Source organism: Tasmannia lanceolata, unplaced genomic scaffold, assembly GCF_043159265.1.
Source record: "Tasmannia lanceolata isolate RefF3 unplaced genomic scaffold, GAP_Taslan_0.1 ptg000003l, whole genome shotgun sequence".
Taxonomy (NCBI): domain Eukaryota; kingdom Viridiplantae; phylum Streptophyta; class Magnoliopsida; order Canellales; family Winteraceae; genus Tasmannia; species Tasmannia lanceolata.
Window position 1 is genome coordinate 12645319 of NW_027518680.1, and position 21851 is coordinate 12667169.

The 21851-nt window shown below is 39.2% G+C and overlaps 1 protein-coding gene across 3 annotated transcripts; it reads left to right on the forward strand.

Moving 5' to 3' along the window:
* Positions 1-10365: 10365 nt before the first annotated feature.
* LOC143861307 (inorganic pyrophosphatase 2-like) lies at positions 10366-13376 on the forward strand. Of its 3 annotated transcripts, none has more exons than XM_077372248.1 (4): positions 10366-10606; positions 11108-11211; positions 11498-11705; positions 12841-13376. In XM_077372248.1, exons 1-4 carry the CDS (start codon positions 10469-10471, stop codon positions 13219-13221), a joined length of 831 nt encoding a protein of 276 aa, XP_077228363.1. In that variant the 5' UTR covers positions 10366-10468; the 3' UTR covers positions 13222-13376. The 3 variants fall into 3 exon arrangements, with proteins under 3 accessions (XP_077228363.1, XP_077228356.1, XP_077228368.1); XM_077372241.1 differs by having other exon boundaries at positions 10373-10606; positions 11108-11229; XM_077372253.1 differs by lacking the exon at positions 10366-10606 and adding an exon at positions 10814-11010 and having other exon boundaries at positions 11108-11229.
* Positions 13377-21851: the final 8475 nt, after the last annotated feature.

A 21851-nucleotide genomic window follows, 5' to 3' on the forward strand; every position in this document is an offset into this window, starting at 1 on the left:
GGACCACCCCCCATAGTGTAAAAAAGTAGTCAAATTATACTAGATAGGGCTGTTCAGGGAAGAAGAGGGGTGTGAACTTAATATAACCCTAGCTCGGTAAGGCTCGTGAGCCTGGCAGAGCCTGACCGAGCCGAGCCGAGCCGAGCCGAGCCCGAGCATGGTTCGAGCTTTTGAGCTTAACGAGCCGAGCCGAGCCTGGCCAAGCTCGGCTCGGCTCGGCTCGTTTACATCCCTAGTTTTGGCTACCATGAATTTTTTTTTTTTTCCATGGAATAATAGTTTACCAAGTGGTGAGAGAGGAATATGGAGAGTGGGAGAGGGAGATAATTGAGAAGGCAAGAGAAAGGAGATGGTCTAATGCGGCTGAAAAAAAATAATTTTAAACATGTTTTTCTTTGTGAACTTTCCAACTTTAACCCCCACTATATTTTGTTAATGACAAAATTTTAAACGCATTTTTTTGTGTTTTCATTTTTCACTATGTTTTCTCTGAACCAAATACCGTATTAAACTCGAATTTTTCCCATCCCATTTTTTTGCTGAATCACATTTTGCTAACTATTCTCCTACTCATGCCCTTTCAATTCTCTCCCTGTCACACCCTCCTTGCCCCTCTCCTACCACTGAATAATCTAATATTCAATGAGAAAAGTTTTCAGGGATGCCAACCGTGGCCTAAAATAACATCACTCAATGCCTTACTAAGGGCTGTTGGTCCTTAAATCATTATCTCAAGCCTGGTATATTGGGCTTGTGGGATTGGGCAGTGTGAAGGCCTAATGGGCTTTCTCTACCCACTGAGAGCCTTAGAATCACATTATGAATATATTTAGCGAAGTCAGTATAATTATGTAATTATCATATTATATTATCAACTTGAAGAGGGAGCAATATTTAAAAAAACGTAACATTTTAGGGTGATGGCTCTTTGATCTTATAGGCCATGGTTAGTCCAGCCCATTGACTTTTGTCTCACTTGATTGAATTGATCAGCACCATGATGAAAAGAAATGTTAAAATCTTAAAAAATGCCCTATTGATTATGGTGTTGATCAACGCCTATGATTATCTGATCTTGGTCTAACAAAAGATAATAATAGCCTACATATTAGTTATTGCTAGGTGTCTTGAATTCAAACCCGTTTAGGGTCCGAAATATTGTGTGCAACCCGGATTATGCCCGTTTACACTTGGCCCGGCCTGTTTCAGCCCGATAAGACTAACATATGGCCCGCCTTATATAAAGTGGGTTTTAGGGTTATTTTCGCATTCTTCTCTTGCAAGAGGGTTTAAGAGCTAAAAAAAAGGGAAAGGGTATGCTACGGTTTCTTGTGGGTTGTTGGTGAAAGACACTGATCTTCTCTTGTAATCTCTGAATCTTATAGTGGATTTTCTCGTCGCCTCTGCAACGGAGTAGACTTTTGCCGAACCATGTAAATCTTTGTATCTTTGTGAGATTGCTTGTGTCTATTTTTTTATTTTACTTTGCCATTGAAATTGTATATTACTAGTTGGGGATTCTCACAACAGTTGTTGCCCAGAAGATCAAAGAACCCAATCAGTCAATCACTATAAAGTGCGGTGCAGGAAAATAGTTTCCTAATAATAGCATTCGAGGAATCCGCTTCCCCTTTTTGTATAAAAACAAGCTATGATTTCAACCGTGTCTCTTGGATCGTTTGAAGAACGCCGCTTACAAAAAAAGTATACTTCTTAGGGGTAGAATATCTACAGGATACACTTTGTCTGGATAAGGGAAACCTGAAATGATGTTATTTGAACTTCCTTACTAAGAAAATAATGAAGATCATCGAGTTTTTTCATATCAAACAGTGAATGTACCAATCATGTACAACATCAGAATTAGGCATATCCTAATGGGTCCAATAAATAAGGAGAGAAATCATCATGAATGAATTAAAAAACCAATAGTATCCAAGGATAGGAATGCTAAACTCAGGGGTGACTTGCATTTAATGCCTTTGATTTTACATTGTTTTGTTGCTATCATAAATGAACTTTGGTGACTTTCAACCAATGGGGGCGCCCTTTCTTCTCATTTATGCAAGGGTGTCCTTGAGTTTACCATTCCTCATCCAAGCAAGAAATAAACATCTTGAGCTCTGAACATTTTGCTTAAGTCCATAGATGACTTTATGAAGAAAAAATTGATCTATAGGGAGGATTAACAAAACTTGGTGTTTGCTGTATATATACTTCTCCATAAAGAGACCCATGAAGAAAGACATTTTTCATATCTAGTTGATGAAGAAACCAATATGAGATGCAACGACGATAAGAACAGACCTTACGGCAGCAGCCATTAAAAATGGAACAAATGTCTCATACAAATCCAAGCTTAATTTTTATTACAGCCTTTCGCTACACACACTTTCAAACAATCAATGGTGCTATTAGATCTCTTCTTAACTTTACAAACCTAATGATAATCCAGCTAGCTACCAAACTAAAACCAAATGAGAAAGTTACCAAAGACCACACGTTATTCTCTAGAAGAGCATCAAACTCCGCTCTCGTAGTTCATTATGCCAATGAGTCATCGGAGGTAGCTGTAAATTTAGTAGCGGGTTCAATTAGCTCAAGGATTGTTATGTCATGAAGAAGTGCCCATACAAAGCAAGAACAACCCGACGTGTTTCCCCCCTCAAGTGGAAGCATTAAGTATCCAACAAGGAGGGATTTCTTTCAAGAATAAAAAAAAGTTACCACTGAGGCATAACAACATAGGATGATGAAAGCAGTTTTTCAAAACATAGATGCAAAAAAGTGATCAAGCAAATCCTATTCGATTCGACACAATGCAGTCAAGTACTCGGTGGATGCGACTAAATACTCAGTTGTTGATCGATATACGGTCAAAACTCAAAAGCGTCAAAAGAGTTTTGATTGACTTTGTCCATCAACCCCACCTCTTACCCCAAACATATGGTAATTCCTCCGTACAACTCTTTATCCTTAACCAACTTGTGTTTCTGGTGCACTAGGTTTTACACATGTCTAATTGAGAAGAAGAAAACCCAACAACCTCCTATTACCACTGTAAGGCATCCACCTCCATACCTGCATCTTCCATTGGTACCATTGTCATTGTCTTGCCAGTGTACCACAACAGATTCTACTGAAGAGACCGAATTAACGTTTCCTATATACATACGTATAGTATGTACTTTGAACAACATCATTGTTTTCCTACATGTATTATGAGCATCGTTTTCTAAGAACTCTCTTGTATCTTATATTATTGAATTATTGTATTATGAGAAATAAGAGATCGTATAAACTACCGCTGTAGGAATGATGATGGTTCATGGTCTTAGCAATAAGATATAACACATTGTGAATCTATGGAGCATTAATTAATTATTAGAACTCCAACTGTACGTAAAATCCATAATCATGAATTCTTTAACAAGGTGTCTGTCACAGATGGAGATAGAGAATGTAGAAGATGTGTGGGAAGTTGATTTATAATATAAACAGCAATAGTAAATGCCTCAACCCACTAGTTTGTCCAATTAACCTTCTTCACTAATAGGATAAGAAGAGTTCCACAAATTGTTAATAAGCATAGGTGAGGAGAACAAAATTCCCGAAATGGAATTTGTGGAGAATCTCTTGAGAGTGGAGTAGGACTTTTTCCTCGTAAAAAGGCAGATGACAAGAATCCCAGAAATCCTCGTGATCTGCCATTATCACGGGAAGCTACTGATATTATTTGCCATTCTTACATCACATATTTTTCAACTCAACGTTATCGTCTGCAAAAGCTCGTTGTAAAATTGCTGGGTAAGAAAGTGGCTACGTCCTATCCTATAGGGATTTTATTTTGTCTTCATTCACCAGGTGTTACGTGCCTAATCGGCCGTAATGGAAATAAACAAAAAGGAAATAGAAATGAGGAGAAAGAGGTTGATTTGAGGCAACCGGACCTCCTAATGGCTCAAATTGAGAGGAACCATTATTCTCCTACAAAGTTTCCTTTGCGTAGAATTCTTTTCTTATTCTCATCTTTTCATTAAATTGCTACTATATAAATACAAGCAAGAGGGAGTGCGACATCACAAGCACACTTACCCACTAACAAGACACATCACAAGTAACTAACTCCCACTACGCTAAACACATTAGCCACAACTAATGGCTATTACACTAAAACACATACCCACTACTATGCACTAACTAACCCCACATAAAGCAGAAGAAAATACACATAACACCAGGTGGCTGCTCTTACATGCAACAGACCATCCGCGAAATGCCTTATACGATGATGCTAACAAATCCCAAATAATAATACTAATAATGATGATATGAATAATGATATGGAAATCGACTTGGGGACCGAGAATGGAACCAAACATATCGCCTCTTAACACGTTAGCAATCTTTCCCTTGTTTTTTGGCTTTTTCCTTATGAAAATGGCAAAACTACCCCTCCCATGCCATGTGGCATGTGGAGATTTGTTAGGTTCCACTCTCGGTTTCTGTGGAAGCACTCTTTTTGTGTAAAAAAATAAAGTGGTATTATGACCTCTATGGAGTGGTAGATTTTTTTTCCTTGTGATGATTTTTGTCTACTCTGATTTTAAAACATCTCCTCAGTGCAAAACGGTGGGCCCCACCCCATCCCCACATGAGTTAAAAATGGTGGGGCCCTACCCTATGCATGGGTTTCGTCGTATATTGTTTGGGCCATCCCATCAAAACATGTGGTGTAAAATAATGGGCCCCACGATATGGATGTGCCCATCAAAACATAAGGCCACCATTATATCTGGTGTTTTGATGTGGTAGGATGGTGGGACCCTCCCCCATCAGAACATAAGGCCCACTATTCTACCTCATGTTCTGATGGGTGGGTCCCATGCACGATCTCCACACAAAGGCCATGCGTAGGGTGTCGTGCACTATTTTAAACCTCATGTTTTGACTCTCTGGGTCCCTTATTTAACACCCATGCATATAATGGGCCAATAATGCCAGTGTATTTATGAAAAAAACTTGGCTACGCAACATTTGTTCAGGAGGTTCCAGCCAACACTTTAAAATACATTAAAAGCAGGGGGTGTGGCAATATCAAACATGGGGTTTGATAATTGCGGAATTACAAGTTTACAACTACCGACAAAAATAGATGATATGTATTGGTTAAATACAACATGTGATACTTAAATACAAAATTCCAAAAATCATAATTAATACGACGACCCATAGCTACTCACAAAAAAATAAATGACATGTAATGGTTAAACACATGTGATACTTAAATAAAAGATTGGATTTCGCCTTCATTGCGGCTAAGTGCATCACCCCGAATCAGTCCATTAACTTTCCCGTGAACGGCTGAGAATAGTCTAACTGAAAAACCATTTTTTGTATTCAGCCATTCACGGGAAGTGAATGGGTTGATTTCGGGTGATGCACTTATAAGCATGGTTTTCGGTGGAGACCGACACCGAAATCGATAAAAACCAAAACGGTATTTTATTTCGGCCGAAATTCTGAAATTTCGGTCGAAATTTCTGTTTTTCCGAAATTTGACCCAAAAAATCTATTTTTTTTAATATTAATTTAATATTTCACCGAAAATTCAACCGAAATTTAATATTGAATAAAATATTGGTTTCGGATTTCGTACCAGATTTCGACCGAGATTTCGAAATTTCAGGGTCCGAAACTGGTACCCAAACCTAAATTTTAAACCTTGCTTATAAGTAGGGTGAGGTGAAAGAGTCTCTAAATTCAAAAACAAAAAAAAAAAATGTGACTTGTCAAAGGTGTCTGCATGTTTCATGCGAGTCAATCTTTATCTTAGGCCCCCACCATCAAAACATGTAGTATAAGATGGTGGGTCCTGCTCATGGATCCCATGGATGAGCTGTAAAAGAAATTCCATGAAAAATAGTATTCGATGGAAAAAATCCAAGTCATAGAAAATAGCAAAACATTTCTGTTTTGGAAAACAATTTTCATGGAAATGAATTTACAAATTGTTGAAAATTTACTTTCTATGAAAACATTTTTGGAAATAATATTGATGAGAAAAAGAATGATAACGGGCACTTATATATTATAGGAGGAATGCTAAACTCAAGTGCGCCTTTGTAAAAGTCGGATGAAATGGCGCCCCCATTGGTTGCACGTCACCAAAGTGCATTTATATGATGTTCTTTGAAACCAAGGACACCTCTAAGTTTGGAACATATATAAATGCACGCGTGCAACCAATGAGGGCACCCTTTCATCTCTTTTTTGCAAGGGCGCCCCTGAGCTTAGCATTCCTCATATCACAGATATGGTGGTCGGCCATATTTTCCAATGAAACAAACAGTGGAAAAAAGTACATGAGTTAGCCACTTGTTCAATGATGGGTAATGTAATGTCAATCACCAACAATCATATGGAATTTGGGCTTCAATTCATTGTATCTTTCTTCTCCAACAACAAAAGTACTGTCACGAGTTTCTTATTTCTTTTATTTCCCTTTCCTTTTGGATCTGTTTGGATGCACCCAAATGGGAAAAACAAAGTAAAGGGACCATTTTTCATTTCCAAGCTGTGTTTGGTTACCATTTACTATTCACATGCAGACCTTGTCGGGTAATCACCCAACAATCATATTGAATTGGGCTTCAATTCATTGTAACTTTCTTCTCTCTTGATTTTCTTCTTTCTTTTATTTTCCTTAATTTCCTTTTCCTTGTGGCTCTGTTCACTTCTTTTCCCTGGAAAACAGCCTTTTTTTCCCTTGACAAGACAGAATTTCTGTGTTCACTTCTTTTCCAGGGGAAAATATTATCAGATGTGAAATTTCTTATTTAAAAGCTGAAAATGACATGGAAATTGACTTTTTCCCTGTTACTTCGGAAAGAGGCTTTCCAAGGAAAACGAAGCCTTTTCGTTGACAGTTTCCCTAGATTCCTTTTCCTTCGGCCACGTCACCTGGAAAGAAAAGGAACACGAAATCCTATCCTTTCCTTTCCGGGGAAAAGAAGTGAACAGAGCCTTTGGGGTATGTTTGGACTTTGGATGCACAAAGATGGGAAAAAGAAAGTAAAGGGTCACATTTTCCATTCCCTAGCCATTTTTTGTTGCCATTTGCAATTCACATGGCAGACCTTGTCGGGTGCTTCAATGGTTCAAACTTGTTGATCCTCATCAGCATCATCTTACAATCCTCGCCCTTGAACTTATTATAATTTGTAAAATTGATGGTTCAAAAATTAAGAAGCCAATAATGCAAAATCTTCTGCAAATAAGAGGGGCTAGGATTATCCGATGCAAGTGGCCATTCCTTATAGAGCCCAGCAACTGAAAGCTATGGAACATCAAACAATTCGTTATAGTGTGGATAGTCTAGATTAATGATCTCGATCGTCCACCTGTCAAATGTAAGGACTTTAATCTTGATTAATTGCATCATATTATGATGCAGGCAAGAGTTTTAGTGGATTATGGCTTCTGATATCCACACTACCAAGTTTTGGGAATGGTAATGGCCTTTGACAGCTAGTTAGAAAATCCTTATCCTTACTATGCTAAAAGCGAGAATCCTAATGTTTTTCGGCAGTCATTTCTCCAATTCCTTTCGCGTCCCGCTTTGAGTTCCCGTTAAACTTCCACTTATGTCCTTGTTGCTACTTCTTTTTTCGTAATTTCCGCTTCTCATATGCCCTTTCAGATACGTCAAAAAAAGACGCCAGCTGTCTTCCATCATTTTCATATGCTTCTTTAATCGCTATGCAGCTACCATTGCATCCACCGCAATGTTTTAATAGTTGCACTAACTCCCCCTGTCTTTTATTATATAGAGTGCTATTTTCAGCTCCCAAAAGGTTCTAATCTTATGTAGGACTGTCAATCGGGATGGGCAAGCTCGAAGCCCGCCCGTTCGGCCCGCTAAAGCCCGCCCATAATTAAAATGAGAACAAGTCAGACCAAGCTTGGTCAAAAGTTGAAGCCCGAACTCTAATTTGGGCTGAGCTTGATCAAGGGTCGTCCAGCCCGTTATAGGCTCGGGCCCGATAATATATTTACTACATAATTTTTCAAGATTTTTTATGCCCTTAAAAATCAGTAGATATTAATAAATACGTTACTTAAACATTAATATCCTATAGGCTGTACGACATTAAATAGGTTTTTTTTCTTTCTTTATTTTGCCTCTCTTCAGCCCACTCCATATGAACGGTTTGGATCATCATATCCTATAGGCTATAGTTCGACCTCAGATTTATTAAATGAATAAGACAAAATCTGGCAAAAAATCAATCGGTGTGGCTTTTCTCACATGCCAAAGCCAACAAGTTTAATGGCTTTCTATGAAATTGGCTTTTCTGTGCTCGGCTTAGTCTTTTCTCGTGCAGAAAATAAGAGGTGATGGGCAAGCCCGAACTCGGCCCGAAGCCCATTGTGGAGTTTGGGATGAGTTTGAGCAAGCAAATTTTCTAATTTAGTCAGGCCTGAACTCGGCCCGAAGCCCGTTGTATAGACATGGGCTGAGCTTGAGCACCTCAGGCCTGCCCAAGCTCGGCCCGATTGACAGTCCTAATCTTATGCCCCAAAAACATTTCCCTAGGATGATCCCAACCGTTAGGACTATAGAAATTTCCATAATGTTAGTCCCTCTTTAGATCGGATGGTTAGAATCATCCTCTTTAAATGATTTTTAGAGTAAAAACTATTTAAGTTGTGGCACATCAAGTCTGCGGTTTGGATCATCCTATGGTGTGGGCTGTAGTACTTTTCATCATTCGAAAGTATTTATTATTGAGTGGGACCTTGTCCCATTTAATCCTTTCTTTTTGTTTAGAGACCTTCGATTCATCATAATGTCCTTCTAAATGAACCATAGTAATATTATTTCACCCAATAAATATTAAAGCAACAAAATTGACACCATCAGCAGGAGACTATTCTACAGAGCCTTGTGATTTTGTTCCTTCATTATGTTTAGGGAAATGTTATCGGCACTACTGTATTTTGATAACCGCACTCCCCACTTTATTAAAAGTATGATATGGCCAGCACCATAGGATGATCCAAACCAATATATAGTAGAAAGCAGCAGGATTTTGATTTTTTTGGCAAATTCTCTATCTCTATCATCTTATTTTAATTAGTTTACATCTTATTTTATTTAGTTGTAAAATGTAAAATTTCTATAAAATCAGTTTTCTATGCTTATACTAAATTTCATTATAAAATACCTTAGTTCACACAAGTGCATTGCACTCGCGTTTTTACTAGTGTAAGATAAGGTGAATTCGCCCTATTATCAAAACATAGTCGTGCAGATATCAGTCCCTCTTATTCTTTTTTAATTAAATGTAAAACAAGAGATTAGACTTTATAATCGGAACGGAACCGTTCAATTCTTCAGCCTTTTTCAGAAAGTACAGTGTGGCCTACTTCACACAATGATCTAAACCGTTCATTTGTTGGGCAACGACTACCCCATAGTCCATACATCATCTCCATAGGATGATCCTAGCCGTCTGATCTGTAGAGGGACTGCACATTGTGTACGCCTCTATAGATGATATATAGGGTTAAGATCATCCTATGGATATGATCTATAGGGGAAAACCTGGGCCCTAGGGAAACAATCACGGATGTATTTCCCCTACACTCAGAGAGACAAATGAACCTAAATTCAGTTCGAGTTTTCACCGGTGGGGTGGTCTTACTAGGTTTAGTAGAGGTGCAACTCGGTTTGGATTAGATTGGGTTGAGGCCACCCTAGCCCAACATGAGATAGCATTCCCTGAACCCTAACCCAAACCAACCCATCCCAAGCCAACCCAAAATAAAAAATTAGAGGATGAAAATTGGGTTCGAATCTGGTCAGGTTGCCCCAGTCTTCAACGCTAACCCAACCCGAAATTAAATCAGGTTGGCTTTTTCCAACCATAACAAAACCAATCCGAGGAAATGCCAACTCAAACCAACCCAAAATCGGGTTGAACCTGTTGTTGGGGGTTCCACGCAAAAGCAAAGATTGCACATCGGAAAAGTAAATAGATGTGTAGTGGTGCTAATATGTCACTTCCCATTTTTGTGTTTCTGTTCGGATTGAAACCAAAATCTGGTAAGACTACATCCAATTTCTATCTTTGAGAAAACACGTCCTAACTTACAATAAGGTAGCCTATAAGATGGAATGGAATCCCCAACAGAGTGAACTTTTTTGCTTAGTGGGCAAGTAGACGTGTGCCAAAAGAATATTCTATATTTCTTCGGTTTTGAGAGACACCTAGTCTGGTAAAACTCTAATCCCAACCCAATTGATGAAAAAGCTTACACAGCCCATGTCTCATGTAATATTCCTCTTTGCCCATCTAAAATTCCCAGCCAAGAGCCTATAAATACCTCTCAATATTCCACGGAAGAAGATATCCTTGCTTTGTCAAAAATACTGCATAGGAAGGTTAGAAAACCATATTCTATGGCTGGGATTGTGGTGGTTTTCGATTTTGACAAGACGATTATTGATTGTGATAGTGATAATTGGGTTGTGGACGAATTGGGTGCAACCCAACTCTTCAATGAGCTTCTTCCAACCATGCCATGGAATTCTTTAATGGTTCGTACTTCGTAGTCCCAATGCACTTTCCCAAAGTCTTCTCTCTTCTTCTTTTTTTCTTTTTCTTTCTCGGCTCCCTTTTTTTCCTCTCTTGGTCTTGCAATGAGTCATCATTTGATATGTCATTATCAATGGTTGAGGCTGCTCCATCTTTAAACTGATCTCATTGTGTCGTTCATCAAAGCTTCTTAAGAATTTTTTTTTTTTTTGATTTCCCTCACTTTTTTTGCGGATTCTTCTTTCTGGATCTTGCATTTTGAGATGGAAGATTCTTTCAAGTTTTCTTCTTAGTTTAATGTTTTTCTCTATGATTTTCTTGTCATCCTTTTTTTCGTAATTTACTGCAATTTTGTTTTATTTCGGTCTTAGTTTGTTCATTTCTATCAGTGAACTCTTAATTTAAGGTGATTTGCGATGAGTTTGCATTGTTAAAGCTTTCTTGAAGTTTGCAAGGACCTTTAATCTGATTTCCCTGATGGGGTTCTTTCACAATGTTTTCAGGATAGGATGATGATGGAGCTTCATTCACAGGGAAAAACTATTGAAGAAATTGCAGACTGCCTCAAAAGGGCTCCTCTGCATCCACAAATCATTGCGGCCATCAAGTCAGCTTTTGCTCTTGGGTATTTTCTTAAATTTCTTTCTTTAACTATCCATACTTGGTACAATTTATTTTGGGATATGATATTCCCACCCCCTTGTTTCGATAATGCCACTATGTTCTTTTTAAGTTTTAGATTTGGTTATTGAGTTCATATGAAAGCTAGGAAAGTGTAAATGGTTTAGTGCTGTTACTGAATCAAGGGTGTGGGAATATCATTTCCATATTTATTTTTTTGCATTTGACATTTCAATTAATATGCCTTCATCTATTGGGTAATAATCTTTCAGGTGTGAATTGAATATACTGAGTGATGCCAATCTCTTCTTCATTGAGACAATCCTCAAACACCATGGGCTGTTTAATTACTTCTCAGAGATCAATACAAACCCAAGTTTTGTTGATGAGAATGGAAAGCTTAGGATTTTCCCTTACCATGATTTCAACTCTTCTCCTCATGGCTGCAATCTCAATATATGTCCTCCAAACATGTGTAAGGTAAGTGATCACATTTTCCAAACGACTATTAATCTCTTCATCTTTTAACTGAGTAATTACTCTATTTGATAAACCTATTGAGAAGTCTTAGAATCTAGTTCTTCCATCATTTTCCTCTTGGCTAGAACTTTAGAGGCATATCTTTTGGAAAATTTAAGTCCCTTGAATTGTCTAGAAAGTACATGGTTGCTCTTAGTGTGTTTTTATGTGGAGATGGTTTGAGGGTGTCTGTCACTGGAAATCTTGTGGAGTATTTCCACAAGGAACTATAAGGTGTATAAGCTATACCACATTATTTAATGAATAATTTCAAAGAGGCTGTTCACCATGGGGATAGCAAACTGGGGTTTATTTTATCCTTGGATAGACTTGCTATCGTCTGTTCACGTCAACCTTTCTTCTGTGAAGGAGAAGCTATTTCAAGATAAATATCCAAGTAGGATAGCCAATCCTAGGAACAACTTTGGCCCAAAATGAACTCAACCTGGTGTACTATACTATGCTCATGAAGCAGATCTCAAGGGAGGGGAATCAATCATTGATTATAGTCTATTGATCATGCTGTGGGTGGGTAATGCATACACCATTATTCAGTGCATAATCAATCACCAACAATCATATGGAATTTGGCTTGAATTCATTGTATCTTTCTTCTACAACAACAAAAGTGCTCTAATGAGCTTCTTCTTTCTTTTAATTCCCTTTCCTTTTCCTTTTGGGTATGTTTGGATGCACCAAAATGGGAAGAAGAAAGTAAAGGGACACATTTTCCATTTCCTAGCTGTTATACTTTCCTCTCAAATAAAGAGAAAAAGGGAAGTAAAAAATAGGAATCTCCATTGGTTGCCTTCTATACTACACACATCCAAATGGATAGCTTACATCCTTACGCTCTGTATGACAACTGATTGTGAATCCAAAATCAATTATTGGACTCACAATCGGTCATCATAATTAAACGAACAGGCCTAAACAATTTTGATTCCAATAATTGGTATTGGACTCACAATTGGTTGTCTTAAACGAACAGGACCTTACTATTTTCATAATCACTTAAAAGCCCCTATAAATCTTCTCTTATTTACATGTATCTCTGCTTGTTTAACATGTTGATCAATTTGATTTTCTAATATAGGGGGTTGTGATTGAGCGAATCCAAGCCTCAGTTTTGGCCGAGAAGAAGAAACGAATCATCTATCTCGGAGACGGGAAAGGCGATTTCTGTCCATCTCTAAAGCTAGGAGAGGGAGACTATGTAATGCCCAGGAAGAATTTCCCCCTCTGGGATCTGATTTGCAACACCCACCCTTTAAGTCTCAAGGCAGAGGTTCATGAATGGAGCAATGCAGAGGAGCTAGACTCAATCCTACTTCACCTTATAAAGACAATCTCCATTGAAGAAAACAGCTCTAATGAACTCGTATCAGTTGACTGCAAGTTGGAAATAATTCCATTGCATGAAGGTCTTTTTCAACCTCTACAAGTTCCTCACTATTGTAATGGTTCAAAAATTTGAATCAGTTTCAATGAAAAGGCCAAATGCTTTTTTATTTTTTTACTATGCATTGGTCTAGTTAATAGAAAGATTGTAATGGGCTGATCATGTAGATGGCATTTGGCCATGAAAGGTCTAACTAATTTTGAACTAAATGGGAAGAAGTTTTTGGGAAAGGCGGTTTCTAATTGGTTTTGATCTTATTTTTGAAATTTTTTGTAATACCTCATTCCATTTTCAGAGGATTTTCCCCATTGTTTCTTGGATTTGCATATCTTGTATTATCTTTCTAGGTGTTTTAATTACATCCCTTCTTCCCTACCTTCCTTTTTTTTGAAGAAAAGGTGACTAGAGTAAAAAGAGTAAATGGGGAGAGTGACTCTAGAGTAAAAAGAGTCCCACGGTGCCCCAAATTTAGCAAGGCGATCCGCTAAATCATTTGCACTCCTAGGAACATGAACCAAAGAGAAGATTCTATCATTAATCATAGACTAGTCCCATCCAAAAACTTAGCTAGTCTCCATGGACTAGTGCTCGTGCCTTGAACCCAAGAAAAGACATTTGATGAATCCCTTTCTACTTCCAGCTTGCCTTACATTTGATCCCTCGTTACGCTCATGCCCATGTCAAGAGCATGAAGCTCGGCTTCGGTAGAGTCTGTTATTCCAACTGGCCTGGACAAATCGTAGATGATGGCGGCTTTGCTATTCTAGAAAGTCCTTCGATTCCCTTCTTCCCTACCGTCCGATAAGAATTTTCTTGTATCCTCTCTTCGTGTTTCTCCCTAACCACCAAAATCTTGTATTAACAACATAAAATAAATTGAGATGTTGGATAGGGCTGCATTGACGAGTGTTATCCTTCCCCAAATGATAAGATCTTCCTTTTCATTCTCTCTGACTGGGAGCACAAATTGGAATGCTGAAACCTTGTGGAAAACACATATATGATCAAGGTTTTAAATTTCGGTTCCAGGTGAAATTTTGGTCCTCACCGAAACCAAAATTTTAGCCGAAATCCCAAAATTTGGTAGAAGCTCTCAAAATGTTGTTTTTTTCAGCCGAAATTTGAGCCTATAATTTCAGTTGAAATTTGGTCGAGGAATAAAAAATATTATTTTATCAATAATTTCTCTGAAATTTCCAAAATTTTGACCGAAAGCTTTCGCCTATTTCGGTTTCAGAACGTTTCAGTGCCGGTCCCAACCGAAATTTAAAACCATGAATATGATGCACCGCATTCCACACTTTCCCTGTTTACCTTAATTTTGGATTTGTTAGTGATTTTGCATTTTCAAAATCATGTATATTACATGTTTTAGTGTTTTGGAAAATGTTTTATCAAAAGCGTTTGGGAAAAAGAAAATGTTTTCTTGGAAATATTTGCTTTTACAAAAGGATGTAGAAGTGTAGTTGAAAAGATAGTTCCACATCGGATGAGAGAAAAGAAAGAGAAGGGCTTATAAAGCACTACCTTTTCTAACTCTTGTTGATTGCACATTGGGTTGAACCCATGGTTGGACCCGCGGGACGGTGCAACGCACCGTTCGCACACGCGCACGCGCACGCGCGCGCGCGGCGTGGGCAATGGGCTATAGGGCGCATAGTGGCGATTTTTTAGGCGCACTTCGCACGTACGCAACGTCGCGAGGAGCGATTGGAGCCTTTAATTTTTCCAGATTTGATCTGCACTGTTGGATCAAGATGAAGGTGGACCGGTCGGATGGGTGGGTCAAATGGTTCGCAGGCCCATCAAGCCGAATGGTTCAGTTGGGTTGGGCTTCGGTTCGGGCCTAACGGTGGGCCCGTTTCGGTTCGGGCCTAACGGTCGGCCCAACGGACCCATGACTCCAACGGTCAAAGGGTGTGATCAAATGGGTTGTGTCCCTTTCCCCAACGGTCATGTGCCAAGGGGGTGCGATCCACACCATAGATGGTTGATCTAACGATGACTGGGTTGGAGAGAGGTTTTACTCAAGCCAACAGTCACATCTAGGATCGATCAGGACCGTTCAATATCAATGGATGCGATCTAACGGTCAGATTTCAAACATTCTGGAAAGGTGCCCTGTAGAGGTGTTTTTCACACTGAAAAGACACCAGATGGTCTATAAAAATGTGCAAACTTCAGTCATTTCAAATATAAATCAAATTGGCAATTCTGACTGATTTTACACTCTCTTCTACACTCCTACAAAAATCCCCAAGTATTTCTACATACTGTTTTTCTTTTGTTTACTGTTCTAGATACTGTTTTTCTGCAGAAACAGAATCTAGAGATTTCTCTAAGGCTTGAAATTTCGGAAGGGCATTTCGGGTTTGATTCCGCTAGTGCTACGCGTCATCAAACATTAGTAGGGCTTCCCTACTAGGCTTCATTGTATCTTGGAGGCAATTCGCGGATCCCCTTTGCACACTACTAGTGGGGGCGAATTTTGTCTTAAGGAAAGTGATATCACGCCTTGAAGCAACAGGTTTCTGTTTTCTATCATCAACAGTACCCTCAACAAATTTTTCCAACAGGATTAGCCTCCACCACCTTGATACGTTCCGGTAGGGGTCCCCGCCAAACCCTAGCTTACCTATCCAAAAAAAAAAGTTCCTTAGACTATTTACTTGTTCGATGTTGGCTCCACAAAAGACCAAAGTATCATCCGTAAGTTGCAGATGATTTATGCATCCTGCGCCTTGTATTTCGACCCCTAATATTAAGCCTTTCTTCTCCGCCATGTGAGCAATTTATTCAAGGCTTTTCCTATTATGGTAAATAAGAAGGGAGAAAGAGGGTTCTCTTCACCTAGTCCTCTATTAATGGAGAAGAATCCCTAGGTGTTCCATTCACAATAACCATGAACCATTGCTCCATGATCAGGAAAAATAAAAAATGGACACTCCTTTATGAAATCCAACAGTTAAGGAGAAAACGAACCGGCACAGCTCATAAGTCCCTAGTTTTTTTTGGATCATTTGAGTCCTTTATTTTTCCTATTTAGTGTGTCCAAGGGATAAGGATGATGGTTCTCATACTTAAATGCATCATCTTTCTTTTCATTTAATAAACCGGTAGGGATCTCTAGGGGTGTAAAAGGATCGAATTCGAAGCGGATATGGCTTTAACCGAATTCGATTACACTATACACTATCCGAATTCGGATTCGAATTTGATGGATGTTTAATATCTATAACCGTATTCGATTCTGGCTGATATTGTTCGAATTCGGATATCATCCGTATCCATTTATCCGGTAAATTTGAACATTTTATTGCAACACTTTATCTTTCTTCTCCTTCTCACTCCTCGAATGGATTTCCCAAACCCTAAAACCAGACCTCTACCTTCTCTTCTCAAAATTAACCCTTAAACCCTAAAATATATGAGATCCTCTTCTTCCTTTAAAACAAAGGCAGAGAGAGAAAGAGAGGGGTGGTGGCGATGGATGGTGTTGGTAGCAAGGTTTAAAGTTTCGGTTTCGGTACCTATTTCGGACCCCACCGAAATCCGAAATTTGGTATTAAGCTTCGAAATTTGGGCTTGAAATTTCGAAATTTCGGACGAAAATTTGTAACAATTTTTTTTAATAAAAAAATACCAAAAAACGAAATTTATTCCCCAAAATTTGGAATTTCGGCGAATTTCAGTTTCGGTCCCCAATGAAATTTTGGATTTTGGTCGAAATTTAAAACCATGGTTGGTAGTGGTCTTTGGGTTTTTCTTTTTTTGGGTGCATATGATGGAATGGGTTAGGGCTCTTTTGAACAGGGGAAGTGGGAGTGCTGATGGTGGAAAATGAAGAGAAATGGGGATGGAGATGGGGATTGGGTAAGAGATGGAGGTGAATGGCGGTGAAGGAGGTGGCCGTGAGAAGGTGGAGAGGGGCAGCGGTGGATTTTGGTGGGGTTGAGGGCACCAAGGAATGCCGGAGATGGTGTCTCCACCTCCTCCTTTCCCCTCTCTCGATTCTCCTTGCAAACCTTAGAAGTCCTCTCTTTTAATTGCATTTTGGGTTTTTATATAACCCTAAGTTGGAAAATTGATTTGAGCCGTCCATTTACCATCAATGACTTAGTGGCCTTTTTGCTTTAGAATTCTTCAGAAGCTATGCCATCTTCTTTCAATCATCATCATCCATTTGTCTCTTTCATCCTACAACCCATAGTTTCATAAAAGAGCCAGGTCAAACTCCAAGAATGCCCTTAAAATGAGATATTACTCCATGTCCCACCCAAAACACTTTTTGTTTTTGTTTTTGTTTTATAAAAAGAAAATTCACTTTCTTTTAGAAACAAAAGATAGTGTGTCATTATTAAAAATAAATATTAATGATATTATTAATAATAAAGAAAAATGATGTACTTCTCGGATTCGGATATTAAACGGATCGGATATACCATTTACCAGACTCGCACCCGCTAAGAGCCGGATATCTAATAAACGGATTCAGATAATATCCGCTTGAAACGGATTAGGATAATATTCACTTTAAACGGATTCGGATGCGGAAGGTAATCGAATTTTCAAATATCCATTTACACCCCTAGGGATCTCCGCCAAACCCAGCTTACCTATATAAAAAAAAAAATAGTGTCAACTCTTCTTCTCTTAATTCATGTTTGGTTCCAGAATATTTTTATTCTAGAATTAATTCTCTTACGAAATCAATTCTATTCTTGTTCCCGTTTGGTTCCAGAATAGTCTTTATTACCGAATCAATTCTATTCTTATTCTGTTGTATTTAAGTTTCATTCTAACTAGACTTGATTTGGCGAGTCAACTCACTTACCCCTCCGAGTTAAAATCAGCAGTGATCGCCGTTAAAATCTATATCGACGATTTTTGCTCTTGCTAGCTAGTGGCGAAGTGAAAAAAACGATGGTCCTTGGTGGCCCATTCTTGTTGCCAGAAAAGCGTGGCGAAGTGAGAGTAAAAAAATGCACATAGTGTGGGGCCCGCCATTGTTTACTCATGCTTTGATGGGGTGGGGCCCATTCTTCGGTGGAGATTGGGGGACCCACCATATCAAAACATGGGGTACAATGGTGGTTCCACCCTATGCATGAATTTAGGTAGAGTTGGTATAAGTGGTGGGCCCCACATTATGCATGGATTTGGGTGGAGATGGTGGCCCCACTCAGGGGTGTAAAATGGTGGGCCCCATCATAAGCATGAGCTTAGCTGCTTAGGTAAAGATGGTGGACCCTATATTATTAAAACATGGAGGTGTAAAATGGTGAGTCACACACTCACACTCCATGCACGATTACATTGTATGAGGTGCCCACTCCAATCCGATGAGGTCATTTGGCCATCACCCTAACAAATTAATTGACACATAAATGAGATCTAGAAAGTTCATTCAGTGGGTCCCATTATTAATAAGATGCTAATACTATCCAACTGATTGATCATAACCATCCGATTGAAGAAGGGCTTCCATACATTGAATGTGGGTATTGTTGCCTCAATGGTCATCTGATCAGACGTCAAGTAGTAGTTTATTAGAAGTGGGCCATTGATTGTGGGGCCCACAGTGAATAGTGGCTTGTGGGGAAGAGAAAGAAGAGTGCGTTTAGCTACTAAAAAGGAGATACGCTTCATCTAACTAACAAACGTTGCTAGAGGGCGTTGAGCCTTTTCTAATTTTGGGGGGAAATGATATAGGGAAATGTTATCAGCACTACTGTATTTTGACGACGGCACTCCTCACTTTATTAAAAGTATGGTATGGCCCGCACCATAGGATGATCCATACCTAGGGGTGTAAACGAGCCGAGCCGAGCCGAGCTTGGAGCTCGGCTCGGCTCGTTAAGCTCAAAAGCTCAGCTCGGGCTCGAACCAGGCTCGGCTCGGTTAGGCTCGGCCAGGCTCGCGAGCCTTACCGAGCTCGGGTTATATTAAGTTCACACCCCTCATCTTCCCTGGACAGCCCTATCTAGTGTAATTTGACTACTTTTTTTACACTATGGGAGGTGGTCCAAGTAAGAAATGGGGTTTTAAAAATGAAGTGACATATTTTGCCTCCCCCTTTCACTCCCTGGATAACCCTTTTAGTGTATATATTAATATATAATATATATATTTAAATATATTAAATTCTTAACGACCCTTAACGAGCCGAGCCGAGCCGAGCCTGGCCTAAATCGGGCTCTGCTCGTTAAGCTTAACGAGCCTGGCAAGCCGGCTCGGCTCGGCTCGTTAAGGATTCGAGCCGAGCTTTTTTCGAGCCGAGCTCGAGCGAGCTTCCGAGCCTGAGCCAAAATTGACACCCTTATCTATACCATCCATCAGATGGGCCACAGCCTAAATAGGTTGTGCCCCAAAAATCATTTTGAAAAGGTCGGAGGGTTAGGATCAACCTATCGAAAAGATTTTTGGGGCACAACCTATTTAGGCTGTGGCCCATCTAATGGACGGTTTGGATCATCCTATGGTGCGGGCCATACAGTTCTTTTAATAAAGTGAGGAGTGCCCTCATCAAAATACAGTAGTGCAGATAACATTTCCCACGATATATTCCCACGCCTTTGATTTAATGGCACTTTATAGTATACACGTCTCTAAAACCAATTTGAAAAGGATACTCTAAAGAATAGAGTGAAATATCATTTCCCACTTTTCTAAGCAATTCCTTTGCTATTTTGAGGTAACATCGCTTCTTTACAAGCAATTCAGTGGTTATCACATAAAAACAACATTGCCAAATTGCAGGTTACGAAAGTGGACGCTTATCCGGCAATAATTTGTTGATGAATGAAAATATTCAAATGGAATATTAGTGAGATCAGTTATGAGAGATGGACTGAGAAGGAGAGACTTTAGAGGGTTGGAGTGAGGGGAGAGCATAAAAAATGGGGGAAAAAATAAAACCAATTTGAAGAAACGTATTTTTTTCCAAGTTTTTATTGGTTTCTCATGCTCTCTCCACTCGTGCCCTCTCTAGTTCTTCTCCCACCTTTCCTCTCAAATCCTCTCTTAATATTGGGCCCACAAGTCTAATACAAGGGTCCTTGCATGTATCATTCCTCAAAAAGGATTAAAGGACAGGCGGTCGAAATATAAAAAAGGAAAATGTGATTTTGATTGCTCATATTCTTCGCTTTTTTTAAATTGAGTTAGACCGGGAGAAGTTGAAGCTGCGTAGATTATTTGAATCGTTCCGACTATCATCAACTAGGGAGAAAATCATAGTCTCTATTTCCAGACTAGCATTCTAGGCCCATGCTATCTATGCATGGGTGCAAAATAATAGGCCCCACCCCATCAAAGCATGAGACGTAGAATGGTGGGCCCCACACTAAGCATGGGTTTGGATGGAGATTGTGGGAACCGCTATATCAAAACATAGTGTACAATGGTGGCCCCACTCTATGCATGGATTTAGGTTGAGTGGTGTAAATGGTGGGCCCCACATTAGGGTGTGCATAAATCGGTTAAAACCGAAATAACCGACCGAACCGAAGTTGGTCGGTTATATCAGTTTGGTTAGAAGGTGGGTCGTTTCGGTTTCGGTTTTAAAAATATCTAATATTCGGTTATCGGTTTCGGTTGCTGTTTTCGTTTGAAAAAATCTCGGTTAAACCGAAACCCGATGTAAGGGTTCGTCAAAGTTACGGTTTCACTTTTCGAGAATAGAATAAGCTGTCCCGCACTAGAAAACGTAAGGAAAAGGACAAAATTATTCATTGCTCTTCTTCTCTCATGCCTTCATTACTCCTTTCTCTCTCAAAAGTGAAAAAACATTCTGCCGGTCTTTGAAAAAAGCAAAAAAGCATTCATTACTCTTGCTTTTATCATAGAAATCCTACACGTGTTTTTCCTTCTCATTTTTTGGGGAGTGTCAATATCAAAAGCATGGAGCAATAAATGGCATTTGGATGGTAATCTGCAGCTCCCAACACTTCTATCAAAAGATTCAACTTCAGGTAGAAGAAGAAGAAAGAGGAAGAAGAGGATTTGGGCATTTTTTACTTTTAATCTTCCTCTCTCACCTCTCACCTCTCACCTCTCACCTCTCTGTAAAGAAAAGGTTAAGGCATCAAGAGCAAGATTCTTTACTAAGATAAGGCATCAAGAAGCAACTAAGAAAAGGTTATATTTTTCCTTACTCTAAAACTACAACTTCTTCCTGTTGCTGTTTTTTTCTTTACTATGATTCTCAATAACTCATATTAAAATTCGCACAAACTTAATTCGGTTATAAGCGAACGAACCAAAAAACCGACCGAAATTATTATTTGGTTTCGGTTCAGTTCAGTTATCATTTTATCGGTTATCGGTTTCGGTTACCATTTTAGAGAAACCGAAAATTTTCGGTTCGGTTAATTTAGGGCTATTCGGTTCGGTTTAAACCGAATGAACAGCCCTTAGCGACATTACGCATGCATCATGGGTGTAAAATGGTGAGCCCCACCATATGCATGGGTTTAGGTACAGATGGTGGGCCCTACAATATTAAAGGGTAAAATGGTGAGTAATATAGGCATGCTATCGATATATGGTTGTAAAATGATGGGCCCCTTAAACGGTTACATTGAGGTGCTCCAACCAATCCAATGAGACCATGTGGCCATCATCCTAACAAATTATATGACAGATAAGTGGGATCTAGACAGTTCATCCTGTGGGGTCCCATTGATAATAAGATCTCCAATACT

Bases quoted from the DNA above. Each gene is read 5' to 3' on its own strand.
- LOC143861307 (XM_077372241.1), top strand. From the start codon at position 10,469: ATGGCTGGGATTGTGGTGGTTTTCGATTTTGACAAGACGATTATTGAT. The intron at 10,607-11,107 runs GTTCGTACTTCG...CAATGTTTTCAG, and splicing joins TGCCATGGAATTCTTTAATG to GATAGGATGATGATGGAGCT. The intron at 11,230-11,497 runs GTATTTTCTTAA...ATAATCTTTCAG, and splicing joins AAGTCAGCTTTTGCTCTTGG to GTGTGAATTGAATATACTGA.